General features: G+C 42.7%; 1 protein-coding gene across 2 annotated transcripts in view; it reads left to right on the top strand.

Annotated features, from left to right (window-relative positions):
- The window catches only part of CCDC171 (coiled-coil domain containing 171), a 120,726-nt gene that overhangs the window by 92,233 nt on the left and 5,596 nt on the right, over window positions 1-22,897 (top strand). Inside the window, exons 22-25 of one of the 2 annotated variants that reach the window (XR_008843905.1) lie at window positions 9,787-9,841; window positions 10,726-10,857; window positions 17,541-17,693; window positions 22,046-22,121. Coding sequence is in view for 1 of the 2 variants with exons in the window: in XM_056519593.1 (XP_056375568.1) it covers window positions 9,787-9,841; window positions 10,726-10,857; window positions 17,541-17,693 (340 nt within the window). In the remaining variant the exon portion in view is untranslated. The remainder of the gene's footprint in view (window positions 1-9,786; window positions 9,842-10,725; window positions 10,858-17,540; window positions 17,694-22,045; window positions 22,122-22,897) is intronic. The other variant, XM_056519593.1, reaches the window with a different exon arrangement.

Consider the following 22,897-nt stretch of genomic DNA (forward strand, 5'->3'; position numbering starts at 1 on the left):
TATGGGATGGTACACAACAAGAATTCTGCGATTTTGGCACAGAACTTAATTCCATCAACATGACCTTCACCTATCATTTTGGTGATAAGTCATTGGAATTCCTTGATGTTTAAATCCATGTAGAGAATGGGAGACTGATGATATCTGGATTCAGGAAACCCACGGTCAAAAATGCTCTGTTACATTTTGACAGTTCACACCCCTATTGTGTCAAACATAGTGTACCGTATGGCCAATTTATTCGCCTTAAACGGATCAACAACGATCATAATGTTTTCCTGGAGCAAGCTAAGAACCTGATGGATAGATTAGCTGAAAGAGTTTACCCAAGAAAAATTATTGATCAGTCTTTTTTAGAAGACTAACCAGATTGATAGGTCTACCCTACTGTCTAGAAACAGAACAGAAAGATAATGGATAGTCAGACTAATAAAGAAAGCAAGGTTGTATTCTCTTTTGCCAACATCTCGATGAATCACATTATCAATGGAGTACTGCGAAAGAATTGGTACATTCTACAACAGAAACAAGATTTAAAAAGGAGTTGATATCTCTAGTCCTATAATCAATTTCAGATGCAGTAGAACCATTGGCAATGTTTTAAAAACTAAACATGAAAGGCATGTCCAGGACAAAAAACATTGGTTAAACATAACCCCAGTTGGTAATATGAAATGTAGAAATTGTTCCATCTGTAACAAAAATCTAACAGGTGATACTCTTACACTCTGTGCTTGTAGGATCAACATCCGACAATTGATCACTTGTCAGAGCACGTTTGTAGTGTATTGCATGATATGTCCTTGTGGATTCTACTATGTAGGTAGAACGAAGCGAAAGCTTCATGTGCGCATCAAGGAACATCTCAGGTCAGTAAGGACAGGTACAGGAGCACAGAGATTTGTAACCCACATGCAGTTGGCCCATAGAGGAGATATGAGTCTATTAACATTTTCAGGAATAGAAAGGGATATGTGCCCCCAATGAGGTGGGGATAGACATGAAAGCCTAGCACGCGCAGAGGAGCGTTGGATTATCAGGGACGAAGCACTTGGAGCCCTAGGGCTGAATGATCAGAATGAACTGGGTTCCTTTCTTTAGTTCAAACTAGTTGCTCTTGTTTTTAGTATTATTGAATAAACAGAACAATGCATTTTTATGTGTTTTTCTAAATATTTTCATTATTTTAATATGTAACACGTAATGGTGTGCACTATTTAAACACTACACCGAGCAACAGGAAGCTGTCACCAGGGAGCTCTGCTCAGACCATGGGGTGATGGGATGCTGATTTGTTTGGATGTAGTCCGTGAATAAATCTACACAGCAAGTCCACCAGGTGTGTGCTCTGTTCCTTTCTCTTTCTATGCATTGCACATTTAAATCCTCACAATTGAGGTGTTTAGTTCACTGAAGTGTCCAGTCTATTTACTTATGTGTCATTTTCTTGTCCGTTGGCTTTACTTGCATAGTTTCAAGTACAGTTTGTTCCTTTTTACTAGAAGGCAGTATAAATGTTCCTGTAAGAGCCAAAATGGGCGATTATTTTTTAGTTGCATTCTTTGATTTCCCTTTGTTGATTAATATAATATAATGGTATACGTTTTTATATAGTGGAAGGAATGCATCTGTAGAAGCAAGTGCAACTTGTTGTTGCACGATACTGCTGATTCTGCAATATCACTTGAGTTTGTTTATTTTTTAATTTTTTTAAAGTATTTATTTATAACTTTTTATGAAAAACAAACACATATACAGGGAACAAATAGCTCGGGCACTGCACCTAAAACAAGAGTCAGAAGCAGAAACCCCAATACGGAACAGCTTGACTGGAGTGTAATATAAGCGTAGATCAGTCTAGCTTGAAAAGCATGTCCCTAGCACTGACTACCGTAGGGTAGTACGTTTTAGTAACTTCCCTCCACTGGTCCTCAGACAGATGTGGAATATCCTCCACCCACTTCACAAAAGCCAACCCAAACGGGTCAGGGCCCACAGATTGAAGTAATGCATAAGCCTGAGTGAGAGATTTGGGAAAGTCAGTGGTACCCAGAAGCAGCTCCACCTCCGAAAAGGTGCGGTGTCACATCAAGGGAGCCAAACTGCGCCACCACCGCATGCCTCAGCAGGAAGTTCCGAAATTGGGCACCCCGAGGGAGATCAAAGCGGTCACGTAGTTCAGAGAAGGAAGGGAAAAGAAATTCCCCGAACAAATCAGGGGTGTGGAAATTAGAAAAAAAACTATGGAGGACATTTATCCAAGGATTTAGAGATCTTTTTTTGCTTACAAAAGTCGCACAAAAAGTCGCATTAGCACTTAAGCAATTTTTTGTGCGACTTTTGGCTGTAAGCAAAAAGCTACAAAAGAGCGTACGAAAGTAAATTTTATTTTTTACTTTGCAGTGGTCAGGGATTTATCAAGTGCGAAAGTCGCAAAACAGTCGCAAGCCCTCCAAAACAGCGTAAATGTAAACCAGCTCTGGAGCTGGCGTACAAAACGGATTTGGTGAGCAAATTTTTATATTTCCCGCTGGCAGCCGTGATCACAGCTCCAGCGGGAAATATATTACAACTGTACACAGGAGCCCGGGCTCCGTCTGATTCTAACCCCTGCTACCCTAACATAATGATGGGGACACTGATTTACATCCCCCCCTTGTCTCCCACCTGCCCGTCGCACATCTCCTGCCCCTACCTGTTGCAAAACTACAACTCCCAGCATACCCTTACAGTGAGGGCATGCTGGGAGTTGTAGTCTTGTAGCAGGCAGGAGATGTGTGACGGGCGGGTGGGAGACAAGGGGGGGATGTAAATCAGTGTCCCTGTCATTATGTTAGGGTAGCGGGGTTAGAATCAGACATAGCCCGGACGGCTGCAGAGTGATGCCAGCCCGAGCTCCTTTTAACATACCACAGAGCTGCAGAGTTTCTATATCCCCGACTGTAATTTCATATTTCCCGCTGGGTCCCGTGATTGGCCGGAACTGAGCAGCCAATCACGGGACCCGACGGGAAACTTGATGTGACAGTAGGGACTAAAAACTCTGCGGCTCCGCTATATGTTAAAAGGAGCCCGGGCTGACATCACTGCAGCCGCCCAGGACTCCCGCAGCCGGGTGGGGAGATGTGTAGTAGCCGTCCTTGCCCTCCCTCAGCACTGCGGTACATGCTGAGATGGCAGGGACGGCTCCTGCACTAGTCCCGGGCGGCTGCAGAGTTATGTCAGCCCGGGCTCCTTATTATGGCACCGCGGACTTTGCTGTAATTTCAAATTTCCCGCCGGGTTCTGTGTCACGGGACGGAAGGAAATATGAAATTACAGTGATTTTCTTATCACCCCCAGCCAGGCAGTGGAGCGCATTACCGCTCGCTTCCCTGGCTTGCACAACTACAACTCCCAGCATGCGCTAAGGGCATGCTGGGAGTTGTAGTTGTGGGGCAGGTAACAAGCTTGTCACCTGCCCTCTGCTGCACAACTACAACTCCCAGCATGCCCTTACTGTAAGGGCATGCTGGAAGTTGTAGTTGTGGGGCAGGTGACAAGCTTGTCACCTGCCCTCTGCTGCACAACTGCAACTCCCAGCATGTCCTTACTGTAAGGCCATGCTGAGGGTTGTAGGGGGGGGGGGGGCAGGTGACAAGCTTTTTTTTTTCTTCTCCTTTCAGATCCGTGTATCCTGTGGACTACTTCTGATTCGGTGGACTGCGTCGATGACCAGCATTTTTTTCCCTTTCTGCTTAATGTTAATAAAATGGTTAATGGTTAAGGGATTGTGGGGGAGTGTTTGTTTTTTTTAAAACGTGTTGTGTTTTTTTATTTTTTTATTTACTTTACAGGATTAGTAGTGGAAGCTGTCTAATAGACGGAGTCCATTACTAAGCCTGGGCTTAGCGTTAGCCCCAAAAGCAGCTGGTGCTAACCCCCAATTATTACCCCGGTACCCACCACCACAGAAGTGCTGGGAAGAGCCGGTACCAACAGGCCCTGAGTGTCAAAAATGGCGCTCCTGGGCCTAAGCAGTAACAGGCTGGCATTATTTAGGCTGGGGAAGGCCAGTAACAATGGTCCTCGCCCACTCTGGTAACATCAGGCTGTTACTGCTTGGTTAGTATCTGGCTGAAAATAAAAATAGGGGGAACCCTATGCGTTTTTTAATTTTTTTTTATATTTAATTATTTATGCAAAAAAAGCATAAGGTTTTCCCTATTTTTATTCTCAGCCAAATACCAACCAAGCAGCAACAGCCTGATGTTACCAGGTTGGGCTAGGGCCATTGTTACTGGCCCTCCCCAGCCTACATAACGCTAGCCTGTTACCGCCTAGGCCCAGGAGCGCCATTTTGCTCCCGGCCTGTTGGTACCGACTCCTCCAGGCACTCCTGTGGCAGTGAGGGTTGGGGTAATAATTGGGGGTTAACGCTAGCTGTTTATGTGGCTAAAACTAAGCCCTGGCTTAGTAATAAACTCCGTCTATATGATAGCTTCCACTACTAAGCCTGTCAAGTAAATAAAATTAAAAAAACATAACACGTTTATAAAAAAAATAATTTATTCCAAAAAACACTCCCCCACAAGCCCTTTTTAACCATTTTATTAACATTAAACCAAAAAAAAACTTGGTCATTGTACTCCTTCGAATCTAAAGTAATCCATGGATACATGGATCTGAAATGAGAAGTAAAAAAACAAACAAAAAATGATTTAGGGGGAAAAAAAAGTGGTAAAAAAAATGCAATGAACACACACACACACACACACGTCTTGGGTCCAGACCCAGAAGCCTCCAAGGACATCAGAGCTTCTAACAAAGGCTCGGATTGTGTGCCCTCACTTTCAGAAGCCATAGAAAGCAGCAATTTCTCAGCTGCAGTAGGTGATGATATATGTTTCCTTTTTTGTCTCCTCTTCCCTTGATTGTTTTCCATTTTTACAATAATTAATTAGCTTTTAAAAAGACAATTTGATATCACCCATGCGACTTTTTTAAGCAAAAAAAAAAAAAAAAAAAGGAGCAGGTAAGCCAAAATACAACAAAAAGCCTTGGAATGCAACATTTATAAACAGGCCGAGACCTGTTGATAAATTTAGGGTACTTAGGCAAAAAAATAGTAAGGAAAAAAGAACTAAAAAAGGAATACATAAGCAAACATTGATAAATGTCCCCCTATTTGTCCAAAGGACTAAAACGGAGCAGAATCTACTTGTCCCCCATAAAAATCCACCTATCCTGGTACAAAATAATTTTAACCCAAATTGTATGTAAATAAGGTCTTTTATCAATAAAAACCTGATAGTAGGTCACCCCATTAGGTGGATAAGGTTCCCCCCCCCACCCCCCGATGCTCCCTGCGTCATTACATAACCCCCCTGATGCTCCCTGCGTCATTATATTCCCCCCCGCCTCTGATGCTCCCTGTGTCATTATATTCCCCCCCCCCCGTGTCATTATATTCCCCCCGATGCTCCCTGCGTCATTATATTTCCCCCCCCCTCTGATCCTCCCTGCGTCATTATTCCCCCCCCCTCCCCCCCAATGTTCCCTGCATCATTATATTCCCCCCTGATGCTCTCTGCGTCATTATATTCCCCCTCTGATGCTCCCTGCGTCATTATATTCCCCCCCTCTTATGCTCCCTGTGTCATTATATTCCCCCCATGTCATTATATTCCCCCTGATGCTCCCTGCATCATTATATTCCCGCCGGTGCTCCCTGCGTCATTGTATTCCCCCCTCTGATGCTCCCTGCGTCATTACATAACCACCCTGATGCTCCCTGCGTCATTATATTCCCCCCCCTGATGCTCCCTGTGTCATTACATTCTCCCCCTTGTCATTTATATTCCCCCCCGATGCTCCCTGCGTCATTATATTCCCCCCCCCTCTGATCCTCCCTGCGCCATTATTCCCCCCCTCCCCCCAATGTTCCCTGCATCATTATATTCCCCCCTGATGCTCTCTGCGTCATTATATTCCCCCTCTGATGCTCCCTGCGTCATTATATTCCCCGCCTCTTATGCTCCCTGTGTCATTATATTCCCCCCCATGTCATTATATTCCCCCCGATGCTCCCTGCATCATTATATTCCCCCCGATGCTCCCTGCGTCATTGGATTCCCCCCCTCTGATGCTCCCTGCGCCATTATATTCCCCCCTCTGATGCTCCCTGAGCCATTATATTCCCCCCCCCCTCTGATGCTCCCTGCGTCATAATATTCCCCCCCCTCTGATGCTCCCTGCGCCATTATATTCCCCCCTCTGATGCTCCCTGCGTCATTATATTCCCCCCCCCCACCTCTGATGCTCCCTGCATCATTATATTCCCTCCCCCCCCCCCCCCTTTGATGCCCCCTGCGTCATTATATTTCAGCCCAACCCCCTCCCCTCTCCTGTAAAACATTATTTACTAAACCTCTCCGATCCCCTGCTACCTGTCCGCCCCCATGTTCGCCCCGGGGCTCGACGGTCACTGTTGTTACTGGACCGCATCTTCAGTCCGGACCGAGGGGCGCGCGATGAGGGACGTCATCGCACGCGCCTACGCCGGGACGTTGTCATCCTGCGAGGCTCGCTATAGGCTGCAGCGCACAGCTACAGTCTTGGAGTTTGGTTACAGGGAAAAATTGATTGCCCCGTTATATGTGAATTCTTTAGGCATTTGGCCCTGGTTGCCCGAAGCAGGACTAAATGCCTGAATAATTCACCTGCCCTGCGCCTGGTACTGTATGTCCCGGGCGTCGGGCGATACAAATTCCACATCCCTGCAAATGCATAGCGAACTTGACTCCATAATCACTCCAGAAGCCGGCAGCCTCCAACTCCTGAAGGTGCTCAAAATGAGGGTTCCCCCACAGTTTGAATAGGGGCCAGCAACCTAGAATTAGAAGTGTGTCTGTAAAGAGTATTGGTCAAGGTTTCATATGAACCCATCAAAACTCCTGCAAGGGCAGTAGATGCATTTGCCAGATCCAGGTCGATCAACCACGCAGCATAAACCAATTGAGATGCTAAAAAATAATCATACATGTTAGGAGCAGCTAAGCCGCCCCGCTGTTTAGGCGCCTGAAGCAATGCCTGACCCAATCGTAGTGATTTATCTTGCCAATAGAAGGATCTCAGGGTGCCACTCAGCTGAACAAAGTATTTCCTAGGAGGAATTACCGGAGAAAGATGGAAAAAATGCAAAAACTTAGGAAGGTATATTATTTTAAAGATGTTAATCCTGCCGGCTAGGGAAAGAGGCAAGGTTGACCAGAACTGTAACTTGACTGACACAAATGACAAAACCAGATCCAAATTCAACCTTACTTAGTCCCTCACACACGCAGAAACCTCCACGCCCAAATATCTGAATTTAGACATTGTTTGCAGCCCATTAGGAAGAGGCGGAATGGGGTCCGCAGTCACCGATAGAGGCATCAAAGCTGACTTAGCATAATTAACCTTGAGACCGGAGAAGGCACTAAACTTGTCTAAGAGGACAAACAAGGCTCCCAAGGAGCCCTGAACATCAGCTAAGTATACCAACATGTCATCTGCATACATGGAGACTTTCTCCTCCATGGCCGCCGCTATCTGATGGCCGCCGCCAGCGGCTCCACTGCTAGAGCAAGCAAAAAGGGGACAGGGGGCATCCCTGCCTCGTACCTCTACACAGCTAGAAGCACTCTTAAACCTCCAAATTGGTGTGCACCCGGCTCTAGGGCTATCATATAGCAAGCGTACCCATGCCCGGAACCGAGGACCGAACCGTAGGACCCCCAGGTCACCCCGAAGGTACAATCATTCCACAGAGTCAAAAGCCTTGTACACATCCAAACTAACACATATCGCCCAGAGGCACCCCCTTCCACAGCTACTATGTTGAGATATAAGCGTTGTACATTAATATCAGTGGCTCTCCCTGGCATAAAACCCATCTGGTCAAGATGAACGATAGCGGCTATGACCCTTCGTAACCTATTAGCTAATATTTTAGCCAAAAGTTGGATGTCTATATTAAGGAGAGAAATAGGTCTGTAAGAATCCCGCAATGTCAGATCCTTCCCTGGTTTAGGAAGAACTTTGATAAGCGCCTCTCTCATGGAATCATGAAAGAAACGAAAAAGAATAAAAAAGGGCCGACAAACGGCGCCTCGTGTATTACCCCGGGATATACGTAGGAGGTGTAAGGAATGGGGGATGTCCCCACGGGGCTTATAGATGGCCGCTCACCTCAATGTGGAACCATTAGAGGGGTACCAACAATGGTGCGTCGCTGCTCAGCCAGTGGGTAGCAGGAGTCAACCCAAGTCGTCCTGTTGATGCGGTAGGAAGGAGTAGAAAAGGAACCCTTGAGTACCGGTGCTGCGACTTAGAGCTTGAAGACAATGACGTCCAGGGGGAAGTAAAAAGATCCTAAGCAGGACCGTTTTATTAAACAAAAACAAATAAAAGGCAATAAAAGTCTTCACATAAAACAAAGTCATGCTTCCGGGACCGCGGCGTTTGCCTGTAAACGTCATGACTTTGTTTTATGTGCAAACTTCAATATTTCTGCCTAGTCTTTGATAATTTTGATTCTATTAATGTATTACAACACTGATTATGAAATATCCCTTTGTACTAAGTATACTAACATATAATGAATGTATTATTCCCTTATGTTTATGATGCTGCTAACCACTCCCCCTGACCCTGGCAACCGTTTTGGAGCCTTATAAATACCCTGTCAGTCTGCATTTGTGTACCCTGATCTGAGGAAGGGAGGGCTCCTCCCGAAACGCTTAATCTATTGCCTTTTAAGTCGCAGCATCGGTACTCAAGGGTTCCTTTTCTACTCCTTCCTATCTCATGGAATCAGGGTGTCTCCCAGTCTCCATAGATGCTCTAAATAGGTTCTGAAGAATAGGTATCAGCCGTTCCTCATTCGCCATGTACCAATCACCAATCTTCCCGTCCAACCCCGGAGTTTTCCCCGTCTGTAGAGAAGCAATAGCCATAGAAACTTCCTCATCAGAGAAAGGGGCTTCTAAATCAGCTGCCTGAGCAGTCAAAGGCGTAAGGGGCAATCCCTTCAAAAAGGGCACCAAATCTTTCGGCACAACTGACAAGTGAGATCTATATAGCTCAGCATAAAAGTCCCGGAAGACAGCATTTATAGCAATAGGGTCAGATTCCAAAATCCCAGAAGTGTGGGATTCAGAGGCAGCCCTTCAATCAGCAGAGGACAGCGGGAGTCACCATGGCAACCTTGAGGCCACTCCCACAAAACAGGGGATAATGGACACCGTTCCCCCGCACTAAGGACTTTATTCAGGCCCCCGGGCCTGCAACCAGCCCATTCCAGACCCCTCTGTGCCTCCCCCCCTATACCTGCTGAGCCCCGCACCGCTCCCGCTGCTCCACAGGACCGCCGCTTCAGCCACGCCTCCGCCGCAGCCTCACCGCACCTCCAGCACCGCCGCCAACCACCTGGATCGTACCGGATCCAGCCCCACAGCCACCACAGACCAAGAACAGGAATCGGTTAGTCGGGGCCACAGGATTAGTGGAGAACCAGGGTAATTTAGAGCTGGGTCTGCGGGAGCACTGCAGAGTGTGACCACTCAGCTCTCCATCCAGGCCACGCCCGTCTTGAGTCTGTTTTTAAACTAGATATATATATATAGTGTCCTAGCCTATATGATTGTCATAAGACCTAGATCTCCAGAATATCTTATTGACTTTTAGATTTGATTCCCCACCTCCTAGATATCATAATATTAACCATGGAGTGATTTATTATAAATATTTTTTTGTATTTTTCAGGGAAAAGGAGGGCCTGTCAAATTATATGAAATCAGTTACAGCCATGTTTCAGAAGGTAAGAATTCCTGTAAAGTATCGGTGATGTTCCTCAGCTGTCTGGTCAGCACACACACTCAGCCAAGACAAGATAGCTGTCATCTAAAAAAGTGTGGGTCCTTATCCATGTGCGTATGCACAAATAAATAATTTTTAACATGTAATCTAAGTCATGTCTCTTTATTTATAAGCTCATAATTTATTTAAGGAAGGGAAGTTAAGAGTCGACACAAATCTGTAATGAGTTTGGGTTAAGGGAAGAGAATAAATTTGGTTTCCTGGGGTATTATGAATTTTAACTGTTGTTCCTTTTTTTTGTAATGAGTTTATATGAAAATAAAAAAGCTCATAATTTAAAGTTCTTCTGTAGTTGAAATTTTTTTTAAAACTTAAACTGTGGATCATACATAGTTACTGTGAAATCCAAATGTCATGACATGAGCCAATCTGCCTTAAAATTGAAAATTTCTTTCCTGTTTCTGAATGATGATTAGACTGGATCAACATTCAAACAAAGGGTCCTTTAATAGTCATGGATTCCATCATGGCCTTCATGCAACCAAAACCAACCTAAGGGATAGTGGCATTCTGCCTTAAAATCAAGAGCAGAATGGCTCCTCACTATGCAATCACCCAGCCTCCCTGTTATACAATCTCCATCTAAGACAATGGTCCTGTGCAACTTTGAGGTTTTATCAGGCTGTAATATGGCCTTGTGCACAATTCCTTAGTCTGAATTCCTGTTTTATCCCTGGGTTGTTAAGTTCTGCATAATAAGTTGGTACAATATTAATATAGAATAATAGTCACAGCTCACATGGTGCAGAAAGGTAAATCTGTACAGTTAAATATTTTATTATTACCAGATATTATGATTTTTTTTCTTCCTTTTTCTCCATTTAGATGAGAGAGCAGACCTCCTTATCCCGGGTAACAACATCACAGCAAGACTTCACTTTCCAGCTTCCAAAGTTATCACCTAATATGTTTGAAATGGAAAGTTACACAGGAGGGCCAGACTTCCCTGTTTGCCAGGTAATCTTTATGTGCTAGAGAAGTCTTCTGGTAATTTGTGTATCCGCTAGATAATCTGATTTCCATTAACATAAAGTATATAGTAGTTTCCATTGTAGCTATAGAATATTACAGTGCCAAAAGTACCTTTCTGACAAAAAAACTCTGTAAGGCCATTACGTCTTGATGTATCTGTCATCACTTGATAATTTAGCTTTGTAACAGAACTACCAGTAGATATCCTAAAAAAAGATAGCAGTGCACTTTTTGGAATGTGCAACTTTTCTCAGTCTGTATTTTTGTGCAGATTTGTTTGGTCAGCTCATGGGTCATTTGAGTCTCCGTTTTGACTCTTCTTCATTGCAGTTCGCTATCAAGCGTGTGGGGATTGGTGTGGGGTACTCCAGTACTTTTAAAACTTATCTTCTGGAGATCACGGGGAGGGGCTGACCATTGGGACACTTATTCCCCATCTGCAGGATACATATTAAAATACTGGAATATCCCCTTTAAGGCAGGGGGTTGGTTGGTAACATTTATTAAAGGGGTTATGAAGCAAGAGGTGTTTAAAAAAAAAAAAAAATAACTCTACTTACCTCCTCGGTGCTTCTGGTAGATCTGCTCTGGTTACTGGTACAATTCTCTTCCTGCTTCTGAGGCCCAATAAGTCTTGGTGCAGCACAGCGAATCGCTGGTCACAGTGGTGTCCCACCTCAGCCATTGATTGGCTGAGTGACAATGTGAGGTATTGAGCCCCAACCTGTGTTCTTTCTTGTGTCAGGGCCAAATATGTCACATTGCTGGTCAAGGCAGGACACCACTGCAGCCACCAATTCACTGAGTGGCACCAGAAGCAGGAAGAAGTTCGCATCGGGGACAGGAGTAGTGATACTGTAGGAGCGCGAGAGGTGAGTAGAGGCTTTTTTTTTATATCTGACTGGAATGGGCATGTTAATTAGAAGAGAAAAAAAATAAACCTTCTCGCAGCAAAACCCCATATAAAATTATGCCATGCCATTGTTTGCCCATATAATGCACTTTCATCCCCAGTATTCCTCTAGGGTCATCTGCTTCATCCCAGAACAGCTGCATCCATCTGGGTCATGTGACCACCAGAAAATAAAATTCTCTCATGTGTGATAGGAAGCACTCAGTCCTGTTGGGCTGACTTCCTATGAACAATGCACAGTGTGGGACAGGTGGTATTTGGGTGATGGCTTAGTGACTGGGTGCTCTATAAACCCAGTTTCATATCAGTATTAAAGAAATAGGCACATACGCTGCTAGTGTGAATGCAACAATTCTTCTTTCTTTATATATGATTCATCAGAAATACAGGAATCAAACAATAAGTATTCACCCAACATGTCATACAGTCTGCAAGATGTTAAAAGGAGACATAACAGGCTTCTTCAGCTGCAACTGCACTAGCAATCTCTTATCTGGCCATCTCCATTCACTGGAGGTCTGGTAGGTAAGTCTGCAACATTTCAAGGGCAACACCCCCCTTTGTCAAGCATAGTGCAGATTCCCATCACCACAATACATAGATGGGAAACTCTCGCGAGATTTCAGTTAAAACAGTTAAAACATGTTACAATAGATAAAAACCATTTCAATGTATATGGATTCAGACAGAAGCAGCAAAAATCTTCATAGAAAAACATTAAAGTTACAAATCTCGTTAATTCCATGGGGCTGTAAAGTGCACATTTTTTTAATCCAGCGCACCTCACTTTTTAATAATCTTATTTTAATCTGTTCTTTGTTTTTGCCTTCTATGTTCTCCAGTATCTGTCATCTCAATTCGTTAACATTATGTCCATGTCCAAAAAAAATGTCTGGCTACACTTGTCTCAAACTTCTCCTTCTGTTTCTGACCTCCCTCCTCAGGTCCCTTTTTATACACTGCTCAAAAAAATAAAGGGAACACTAAGATAACACATCCTAGATCTGAATGAACTAGTCGTATGAAATACTTTCGTCTTTACATAGTTGAATGTGCTGACAACAAAATCACACAAAAATTATCAATGGAAATCAAATTTATCAACCCATGAAGGTCTGGATATGGAGTCACACTCAAAATCAAAGTGAAAAACCACACTACAGGCTGATTCAACTTTGATGTAATGTCCTTAAAACAAGTCAAAATGAGGCTCTGTAGTGTGTGTGGCCTCCACATGCCCGTATAACCTCCCTACAACGCCTGGGCATGCTACCCAACTCCGCCAACTCCTAGACAGTCTGTGGTGCAACATGGCATTGGTGGCTGAAGCGAGACATGATATCCCAGATGTGCTCAATCAGATTCAGGTCTGGGGAACGAATGGGCCAGTCCATAGCATCAATGCAGGAACTGCTGACACACTACAGCCACATGAGGTCTAGCAGACTGTCACGTCTGTCACATGTGCTCAGTGTGACCCTGCTTTCATCTGTGAAGAGCACAGGGCACCAGTGGCGAATTTGCCAATCTTGGTGTTCTCTGGCAAATGCCAAATGTCCTGCACGGTGTTGGGCTGTAGGCACAACCCCCACCTGTGGACGTTGGGCCCTCATACCATCCTCATGGAGTCTGTTTCTGACTGTTTGAGTGGACACATGCACATTTGTGGCCTACCTTTAGGTCATTTTGCAGGGCTCTGGCAGTACTCCTCCAGTTCCTCCTTGCACAAAGGCGGAGGTAGCGGTCCTGCTGCTGGGGTGTTGCCCTCCTACGGCCTCCTCCATGTCTCCTGATGTACTGGCCTGTCTCCTGGTAGTTCCTCCTTGCTCCGGACACTACGCTGACAGACACAGCAAACCACCTTGCCACAACACGTGTTGATGTGCCATCCTGGATGAGCTGCACTACCTGAGCCACTTGTGTAGGTTGTAGACTCCGTCTCATGCTACCACTAGAGTGAAAGCACTGCCAGCATTCAATAGTGACCAAAGCATCAGCCAGGAAGCATAGGAACTGAGAAGTGGTCTGTGGTCACCACCTGCAGAGCCAATGCTTTATTGGGGGTGTCTTGCTAATTGCCTATAATTTCCACCTGTTGTCTGTTCCATTTGCACAACAGCATGTGAAATTGATTGTCAATCAGTGTTGATTTCTGAGTGGACAGTGTGATTTCACAGAAGTGTGATTGACTTGGAGTTACATTGTGTTGTTTAAGTGTTCCCTTTATTTTTTTGAGCAGTGTATGTATGGCACTTTTGTGTTCATTAATTCTCTGTTTTACAATTCCCATAGTCTGCCCCACATAGCCTTTCCCACATGGGCATTTCAGTAAGTAGACTACCTGGGTACTGTTACAGGAGTGCCATCCCCTGATGGGAATTTTAGTCCCCCTCATTTTTCAGTGTGTTACAGTGTTACAATGTCACCTTTTAATGATGGCATTACAGTTCTGGCATGACAAACAGGCAAATGTACCCAACTGTCTGGCCCTTAGGAACGTCTGCTTATCTGTTTTTTTTCTTTTTCACATCTGCCCTTATCAAGTGATTGGCAATGGATCTATTCTTCCTATATATATAAATCTCGGGCGATTACGGAATAAACGGCCAGTCTTCTCGTCCACACCAAGTAAGCCCCCGTATTAACATATAGTTTGTTTGATCATTTTTGAGTGACAATCATAAGTAGAAAAGAAACTAACCGCTGTCTTCTGACGTTTCTTTTTAGATTTATTTTTCCTCAAATCTTCTCTGGGTAATGCTTCAACCTCTTTCCTAATTTCCTCCATTTCCTTCCTGTCATATGCTCTCAGTACGAATTTTTCAATCACCATTTTTTTCTTTTTCTGGAACTCACTCTCTTTGTTACAAATCCTTTTTTGTTCTAATGAACTGACCTTTGTAATAAAGAGAGTGCATTCCAGAAAAAATAAAAAAAGGTGATTGAAAAATTCTCCTGTAACATTACCCAGGTAGTCTACTTACTGAAATGCCCATGTGGAAAGGCTATGTGGGGCAGACTATGAGAACTATAAAACAGAGAATTAACGAACACACAAGTACCATACGTACATATAAAAAGGGACCTGAGGAGGGAGGTCAGAAACAGAAGGAGAAGTTTGAGACAAGTGTAGCCAGACATTATATTGAACATGGACATAATGTTAACGAATTGATATGGCAGATACTGGAGAATATAGAAGGCGAAAACAAAGAACAGATTAAAATAAGATTATTAAAAAGTGAGGTGCGCTGGATTCAAAAACTGTGCACTTTACAGCCCCATGGAATTAACGATATTTGTAACTTTAATGTTTTTCTATGAAGATTTTTGCTGCTTCCATCTGAATCCATATACATTGAAATTGTTTTTATCTATTGTAAAATGGTTTTTGTCTGGTTTTTACTCTAGAACTGAAATCTTGCGAGAGTTTCTTATCTATGTATTGTGGTGATGGGAATTTGCACTATGCTTGACAAACAGGGCGCTGCAGACTTACCTACCAGACCTGCAGTGAATGGAGATGGCTAGATAAGAGATTGCTAGTGCAGTTGCCATTGAAAGCCTGTTATTTCTCCTTTTAACATCTTGCAGGACTGTATGACACACGTTGGGTGAATATTTATTATTTGATTCCTGTATTTCTGATTAATTATATATTAAAGAAAGAAGAATTGTTGCATTCACACTTGCGTATATGCCTATTTCTTTATGAATTCCTATGAACTACAGAATTCCATTCACTTATCAGATCCCTCCTTGCAGCTCTCATACCCCTCCCCAACCAGCTCTATCTTTATGTAACATCATGCACAGAGTACTACTGAAGAGATAATTTCTGCCCCATTTAGAGTGACCAGGAGTGCAGTGATATAGTGCAGTATGCAAGAGTCAGCATAATGTGATTCTATGGCTCTGGGTCTCGTGCTGGCTATGGGGGGCTATAGAGATAGAGCAGAAGGCTTTGTTTCCACAAGCAGTGGGAAGCATGGTTTATGACTACTCCGTAAAGGTACTTGCCTAATTTGCTGAACTATAGTAATTTTTCATAAAAATTTACAGGTACACTTAAGTACTTATACAAACATTGGGTTAAATACTAAAGACCCTCAATAGCATTTGAAGTCAAATATTTTGGAAATTTTGCATAATTCTATTTAAAAGAAATTAGAAATCCAGTGACCTTACCCTCTGGTAAGTTATAGATAATTGTCAGATCATTAAATTGGCAAAGCCTTTGCTCTTGGACCACTTCTGATATGACCCCCATGACAAAATCCCTCTAAAGGAGCCTTTTAGACGGGCTGACGAGGGCATGAAAACAAGCGCTGGTATTTAAAACTGGCTCTTGTTCACACAACTCAATCGCAGGTTGGGCCACACAGAGAATAACTGGATAATTTCTGCAGATCTTAACCCCTTAACGACAATATGGCAAATAAAGTCTTGCTCCATCTACCAGCTTGAGTCCTCAGCTATTTGGTGCTGTATCCACTCTGAATTCCCTTAACGACAATAGACGTAAATGTATGTCATGGTGACGTGGTACTTAACGCACCATGACGTACATTTACGTGCCGTCATAACCGCGAGTACCGGTCTGGTGCTTGCATCATGCGCGGCAGGTCCCGGCTGCTATCAGCAGCCAGGGACCCGCCGGTAATGGCGGACATCCGCAATCGCGTGGATGTCCACCATTGACCCCTCAGATGCCGTGATCAATAAAGATCACGGCATCTGTGGCATTACGGTACTTTGAATGGATGATCGCCCGCAGCGCTGCCGCGGGGATCTGATCATCCAGCATGGCAGCCTGAGGTCCCCTCACCTGGCTCTTTTACCCCCCAAAAAAGCATAAAAAAATTAATACCCATATTTGGTATTGCCGCGTGCGTAAAAGTCTGAACTATTAAAATATATTGCTAATTATACTGTACGTTGAACTTCGTAAACGTAAAAAAAAAAATCCCAAATTGCTGCTTTTTTTGTCACATTTTATTACAAAATTTTATTAATAAAAAAATGTATTAAAAGTAAAACCTAAGCAAAAGTGGTACTGATAAAAACTACAAATCATGGCGCAAAAAATTAGCCCTCATAGTGCCCCATATATGCAAAATGAGAAAGTTATAGGTGGTCAAAATAGGGCTATTTCAAACACACTAATTTTGTTAAAATGGTTTGAGATTTTTTTTTAAGCCATGCAATTATAGAAAAACATATAATCATGGATATCATTTCATCGTATTGACCCACAGAATAAAGAAAACATGTCATTTTTACCAGAAAGTGTACAGCGTGAAAACAAAACCTTCCAAAATCTGCTAAATTGCGGTTTTCTTTTCAATTTTCCCACATAAATAATATTTGTTTGGTTGCGCCGTACATTTTTTGGTAAAATACGTGATGCAATTACAAAGTACAATTGGTGATGCAAAAAACAAGCTATCATATGGGTCTGTGGATGGAAATATAAAAGAGTTATGATTTTTAGAAGGTGAGGAGGAAACGAAAATGCTAAAATAAAATGTGTTTGGTCCTTAAGGCCAAAATGGGCCTGGTCCTTAAGGTGTTAAACTTCATTATTTTCAGCCACACATCACAATTTTACACAGAACAATGTGCGGCCGATAATAATAATAATTTTATTTGTATAAATTTCATACTTTTTAGATTACCAAGACAAAAAAAAACGAAGGGCTAAATTAATACTGTACATAGAAGTTTAGCATTTCCATGTCTTTGTTTGTTACAGAGTATGATTAAGAGCTTCTTGGACATCTATCAGATTGCATGCACCAAAGCAGCTGCTCTGGAAAAAGAGATAATGTTCCATAAGAAGCACATTGCTGCTCTCAAATCCGAGCTACAGACCGCTTGCCTTCGTGAGACCAAGAGCTTGTCTCCGGTAAATGTTGATTTTGGTTAACAAGACTCTGACACTTTTTTCTAAGTCATCAAGACACAACGATATACACTGTGTGCTTTTGGTTAGATTTATTTTGTAATTTACAATGCAAGTAGCTCTTTTTCTAGTACATAATTGTGGATTAAGTGAACTACTCCTATACACTCATCAACCAAAAAATAAGACACCAAGAAGTTTTGGCTTCATATGAAACAAATAATGATATTAGTAATGATTACAATATTGGATCAAAATGATAAGCTTATAGGGTAAAATTGTATACCTGAAAGGGAGACTCTAGTACCCTGTTTGGCCACCTCTAGTTTGGATACAAGAAAATATGATTGGGCATGGAGGTTCCATCTTGCGGTACACTTGGCCACAGATATTACAGCTAGGCTTATCTATTCTCATAGGTTGCCTAAGCTGGCTCACCATAAATAATTAATTGGCGATAAATCTGGAGACCAGGCAGGAAAAAGAAGCTGCAGTCTGGCGACTTAACTGGGAATCCCTTGTTGTATTTGTGTGTGTGTGTGTGTGTGTGTATGGGCAAGCATTATCCTCCAGAAAAATGTCAGTTGGAAGCCATGAGAGGCATCACATATGGCCCCAGGATGTCCTGCCCTTATTGCTGAGATTAGTGTCCTTTGTATCACTACTAGGTGGGACACTGTTGTATGCAATGGCTCCACAGCAGTTGGCTCAGTGCATCCACAGTAAAGGCAGGGTTGATGTGCTTACAATGAGTCCTCCATACTTGAACCAGACTGTCATCAGATCCCAAACAGAACCTGAATTTGTTGCCAAAAATGATACAGTTCCTGTCTCTAACAGTCTAGTATTTTGTTCATGACCCCACTGCAAATGAAGATGAAGGTGGCTGGCTGTCAAAGACAGGACAGTCATTGTGCGTTGTGACACCAAAAAAGGTTTGTAGTGTAGAGTTTGCAGGTCCTGGCTGACTAGAGCAGGAGCTGTGCACTGAAATGTATACAATGGAGGAGATTTATCAAAACCTATGCAGAGGAAAAGCTGCCTAGTTGCCCATAGCAACCAATCAGATTTCTTTAATTTTTAACAAGGCCTCGGCAAAATAAAACAAGCTATCTGATTGGTTGGTTGCTATGGGCAACTGGGCAAGTTTTCCTCTGCACGTGTTTTGATAAATCTCCCCTAATGTGAGCTCTAAACTGCCAGGACCTTTACACTACAAACTTTTCTTAAGTCCTGTCAGTGTGGAGCTTGTGTTGTGTACGTTCCAGTGTACGGCTCTTGCTCCTAATCTACACTCTGCCAGGACCTGCAGCTTCTACACTCAAACCTTTTTTAGCACGGGACTGTAAGCTGTAGTCTGGTGCTGCACTTGCTCGTCTCTTGGGAGTTGAAACAACAAAAGAGATCTGAAGAAAAAAATGATCCTGCGGATGCTAATACCCCATCATCCCCTATACTTGCAGGATGGTATGAGATCACATACATCTAATAACATCCGTTTGCCGGAGACTCTTAGAACTGACTCCAGCAGGCCCCTTATGTAATACACTGGCCCTCACTGCAGCATCAGCACACAGTATTATAATGAAGGGTACACCCATCTGATAGTCAGATGGGGTACAAAACCCCCTCATATCTTACAAATGAGATGTGGTTTATTTAATAAAATAAGAACACCCCGAGACTCCAGGAACCCTAAGCTTTCAAGGAGGTGTTAAAAAGTCATAATGTCATAAAAACCTTCCTATACCCCTTTAACCCCTTAAGGATGAAGGGGGCACAGATACGCCCTTGCTTCCTTGTACTTAAGGACCGAGGGTGTACCTGTACGTCCTGGTCCTGTTACCGGGGTTTGAAGAATGCTCACGAGCTGCTTCATACCTGGTGGGCCGCAGTTGCTATAAGCAGCCAGCACCCACGATTAGTGCCGGGCATCAGCGATCGTGCTGATGCCCAGCATTAACCCTTTATATGCCGCAATAAAAGTTGAATGCAGCATCTAAATGCAGAGGTTAACGTGCCGGTTAGCTCAGGGCGTATAGTGGACAGCGGGAGGGCCATTTCCTGCTCCGCACCGTCCAATCGGTGCTCTGATTTTCCCAAGCCAGTCATGGCAGGCTAGAGCAGCCTAGAGGCCTACAGTCATGGCAGGCTAGAGCACCGATAACACTGATCAATGCTGAGCCAAAGCTCAGCATTGAACAGTTTATGCAATCTACAGATTGCATGTTATAGCCCCCTATGGGGACAAAAAAATAAATTAAGGAAAAAGGGTAAAAAAAAAATAAAAATAAATAAAAAAGTTAATAAAAGTTAATTAACCTTTCCCTAATAAAAGTTTGAATAACCCCCCTTTTATTAAAATATAAGGTTAGTTAAACCACACAGTCGTACATGTAAAAAAAATACTTAAGTCCAAAATTGTGCATTTTTGGTCACTTCATAGACCATAAAATTTTTTATAAAAAGCAAACAAAAAGTCCCATCAAAACATAAATGTTACCAATAAAAACAACAAATAACAGCACAAAAAATGAGCCCTCATAGCCCCATATGTGGAAAAATAAAAATAAGCATGCTAATGTTGGTGCATGTCATTTTTGATTTTTTTTTTAATAGTAAAATAAAATTAAAACCTACATTCATTGAGTATCCTTGTAACCATATAGACCTAGGGGTACATTTATCAAGGTATTCTGAGCCTTTTTTTTTTTTTTGCTTACTCTGGGTGCACAAAAAGTCGCATGGGCGCCTAAGCACTTTTTTGTGTGACTTTTGTGGGTAAGCAAAAAGTTACATTCAGCCTTACCTAAGCAAATTTCAGGTTTCACTTTGCAGTGGTCACAAATTAATGATGTGTGAATGTCGCACATAGACAAAAAAGAGTCGCAAACCCCTTACAAAAAGTTGCAATTCTGCTCCAGGTCTGACCTGAAGTACAAAACTCTCATTTTTTGTTTTGCTTATGTGCTCCAAATTTATCAATCCCCTTTGATAGTATGATAAATATGTAGCCCATAAACAAAACTAAAGCAAAAAAAATGCCTTCAGAACTTGCTTACCAAAGCAAACAATGATAAATGTCCTCCCTAGAGAATAAAGATAAGGTGCCTTTTTTTTCCTGAATAGTGCACTGCATAGAAACGGGAGCACCCAAAAGTTACAAAATGGCGTTTGGCGTTTTTTTTTTTTTTTTTCAGTTTCACCCCACAAATATTTTTCTTTTGTTTCACTATAAATTTTATGGTGAAATGATTGATGTCATTAAAAAAAGAATACAATTGTTGATGCAAAAAATAAGCCCTCATATGGGTCTGTAGGTGCAAAATTAAAAGAGTTATCATTTTTAGAAGGGGAGTAGGAAAAAAACAAAAGTATGGAAATTGGCAAGATCCTTAAGGGGTTAATCAAGCTTTATAGTGCTCAGGTTTCTCTCAACTACAGCCCCAACTAAGGCTTCCATGCATATTTATTACCATGCAGCTATAAAGAAATAAATTGTTCAGCTCACCTTCCTGGCTGTAGTGCACGGACCTGCATCCACAAGGTGCTAACACGAGCAGAAATGATGATTCAGCACTGTACATAAACTTGCAGCCTTATTGGTTTCCGTATCAAAACACTTCACACAGTAAAAACGATCAATCCACTGTCATACGCATTTCAAGCGCATGCACGCTCTCCGGTGACTGAAGGAGAGCACGCATGCCCTTGAAACGCGTATTACAGTGGATTGATCATTTTTATTGTGTGAAGTGTTTTGATACAAAACCCAATAAAGCTGCATGTTTATGTACAGTACTGAATCATCCTTCTTCATTTCTGCTCATATCTATTACCATGCAGTAAGCAATACATTTCCTCTGATAAAGACTATCATAAAAAAAACTAATCACAGCTTCCTTTGCCTGGTAAGTAGGCATGGGGGCAGAGCTGCAACATTTTGTAAAATCAAAAAAGCTGCAACAAAAGCTTGTAAAATTAACAAGAATGAAGTGCAGCTCTCTAAGGCTATAGGAGTACCAAGGTTAACTGTACTGTACAAGGGTAACTGGCACTAAATACCCGAAGTGCCTAGCGGATAGTGTAATAGTGTTACAACGGGGGGTACAGTCCTCAAAGCATTCTCTAATGGGATATTGTGTGGGGGGGAGGAGAAGAGAAGGGAGGGAGGGGGAAAAGGGGAGAGAGAAAAGGTAAGATAGCTACAGCGCTGAATAAAATATATAAATATGCTTTATTAATATACTTGGTGCAAAGTGGTGGGTAGTTTAAACCGCAGGGCCCTTGCCGTTATCACTCCCAGCGTTAAGTGCAGAGTTAATAAATAAATATATATATATATTTTTTTCAAGATAAAATGATTAAAATGTCTCCGGCATCAGATCTCCCAGATCCAACCCTGTTGATCCGATTTGTAATCCAGTAAAGGTGGGTATTAACACACCACACTGTCTTATATATCCCCCAATGAGTACTATGTACTCCAAGTTGTTCCTATAAACACAAAATGGTGTATTTGTTGGAGCACTATGGGGGTTATTTATCAATAATGGTCTTGGCTAGATCATTTTTGTTTTTTGTCTAGATGTGTTATGTGTTATTTAATTTTAAGGCAAATTAATGTCTGTTTTTTTTAACCTTTCACCTTTTTTTTTTTTTTTTTTGTTATCACCGCTTTGTCGAATATTTGTTTAAACTTGGGCACATGAAATTGTTAGATTTTGGCCATTGCTAACAATCTTATTGTTTCTTACGTCTTTATCATTTCTTTTTCTCAAGCGCTTCATTGGGGGACACAGGACCATGGGTATATGCTGCTTGCCACTAGGAGGCTGAAACTAGGCTTAAAAAAACAAAAGAAGGTCTGCCCCTCCCGGCAGGATATACCTGGCTCAGAGCAACTCTGTTTTAGCTTAGTGTCAGAGGAGGCAGAGGCAGGTCTGGAGCCTCTCCAGACCTGGTTTTAATTCTTACGTTTTTTTCCTAGTTTCAGGTTCTAGTTAGATTTTCTCTCCCTTTTTTGTTTTATCTAGCATGGGGCGACAGGAGCATGGCGCTGCCTGATCCCCCCCACCTGCGAGCTAGGGGCACGGTGCATTGCTGAATGGGCCGTTAACCCCTATTCGCCATCAGCCAGCGCTTGGTTGTGTACCCTGGGTCCGGGTCCCCCTGTTTGCCCCTGTCTGCCAGCTGAGCATGGCTTA

Source organism: Hyla sarda, chromosome 1, assembly GCF_029499605.1.
Source record: "Hyla sarda isolate aHylSar1 chromosome 1, aHylSar1.hap1, whole genome shotgun sequence".
Classification (NCBI taxonomy): domain Eukaryota; kingdom Metazoa; phylum Chordata; class Amphibia; order Anura; family Hylidae; genus Hyla; species Hyla sarda.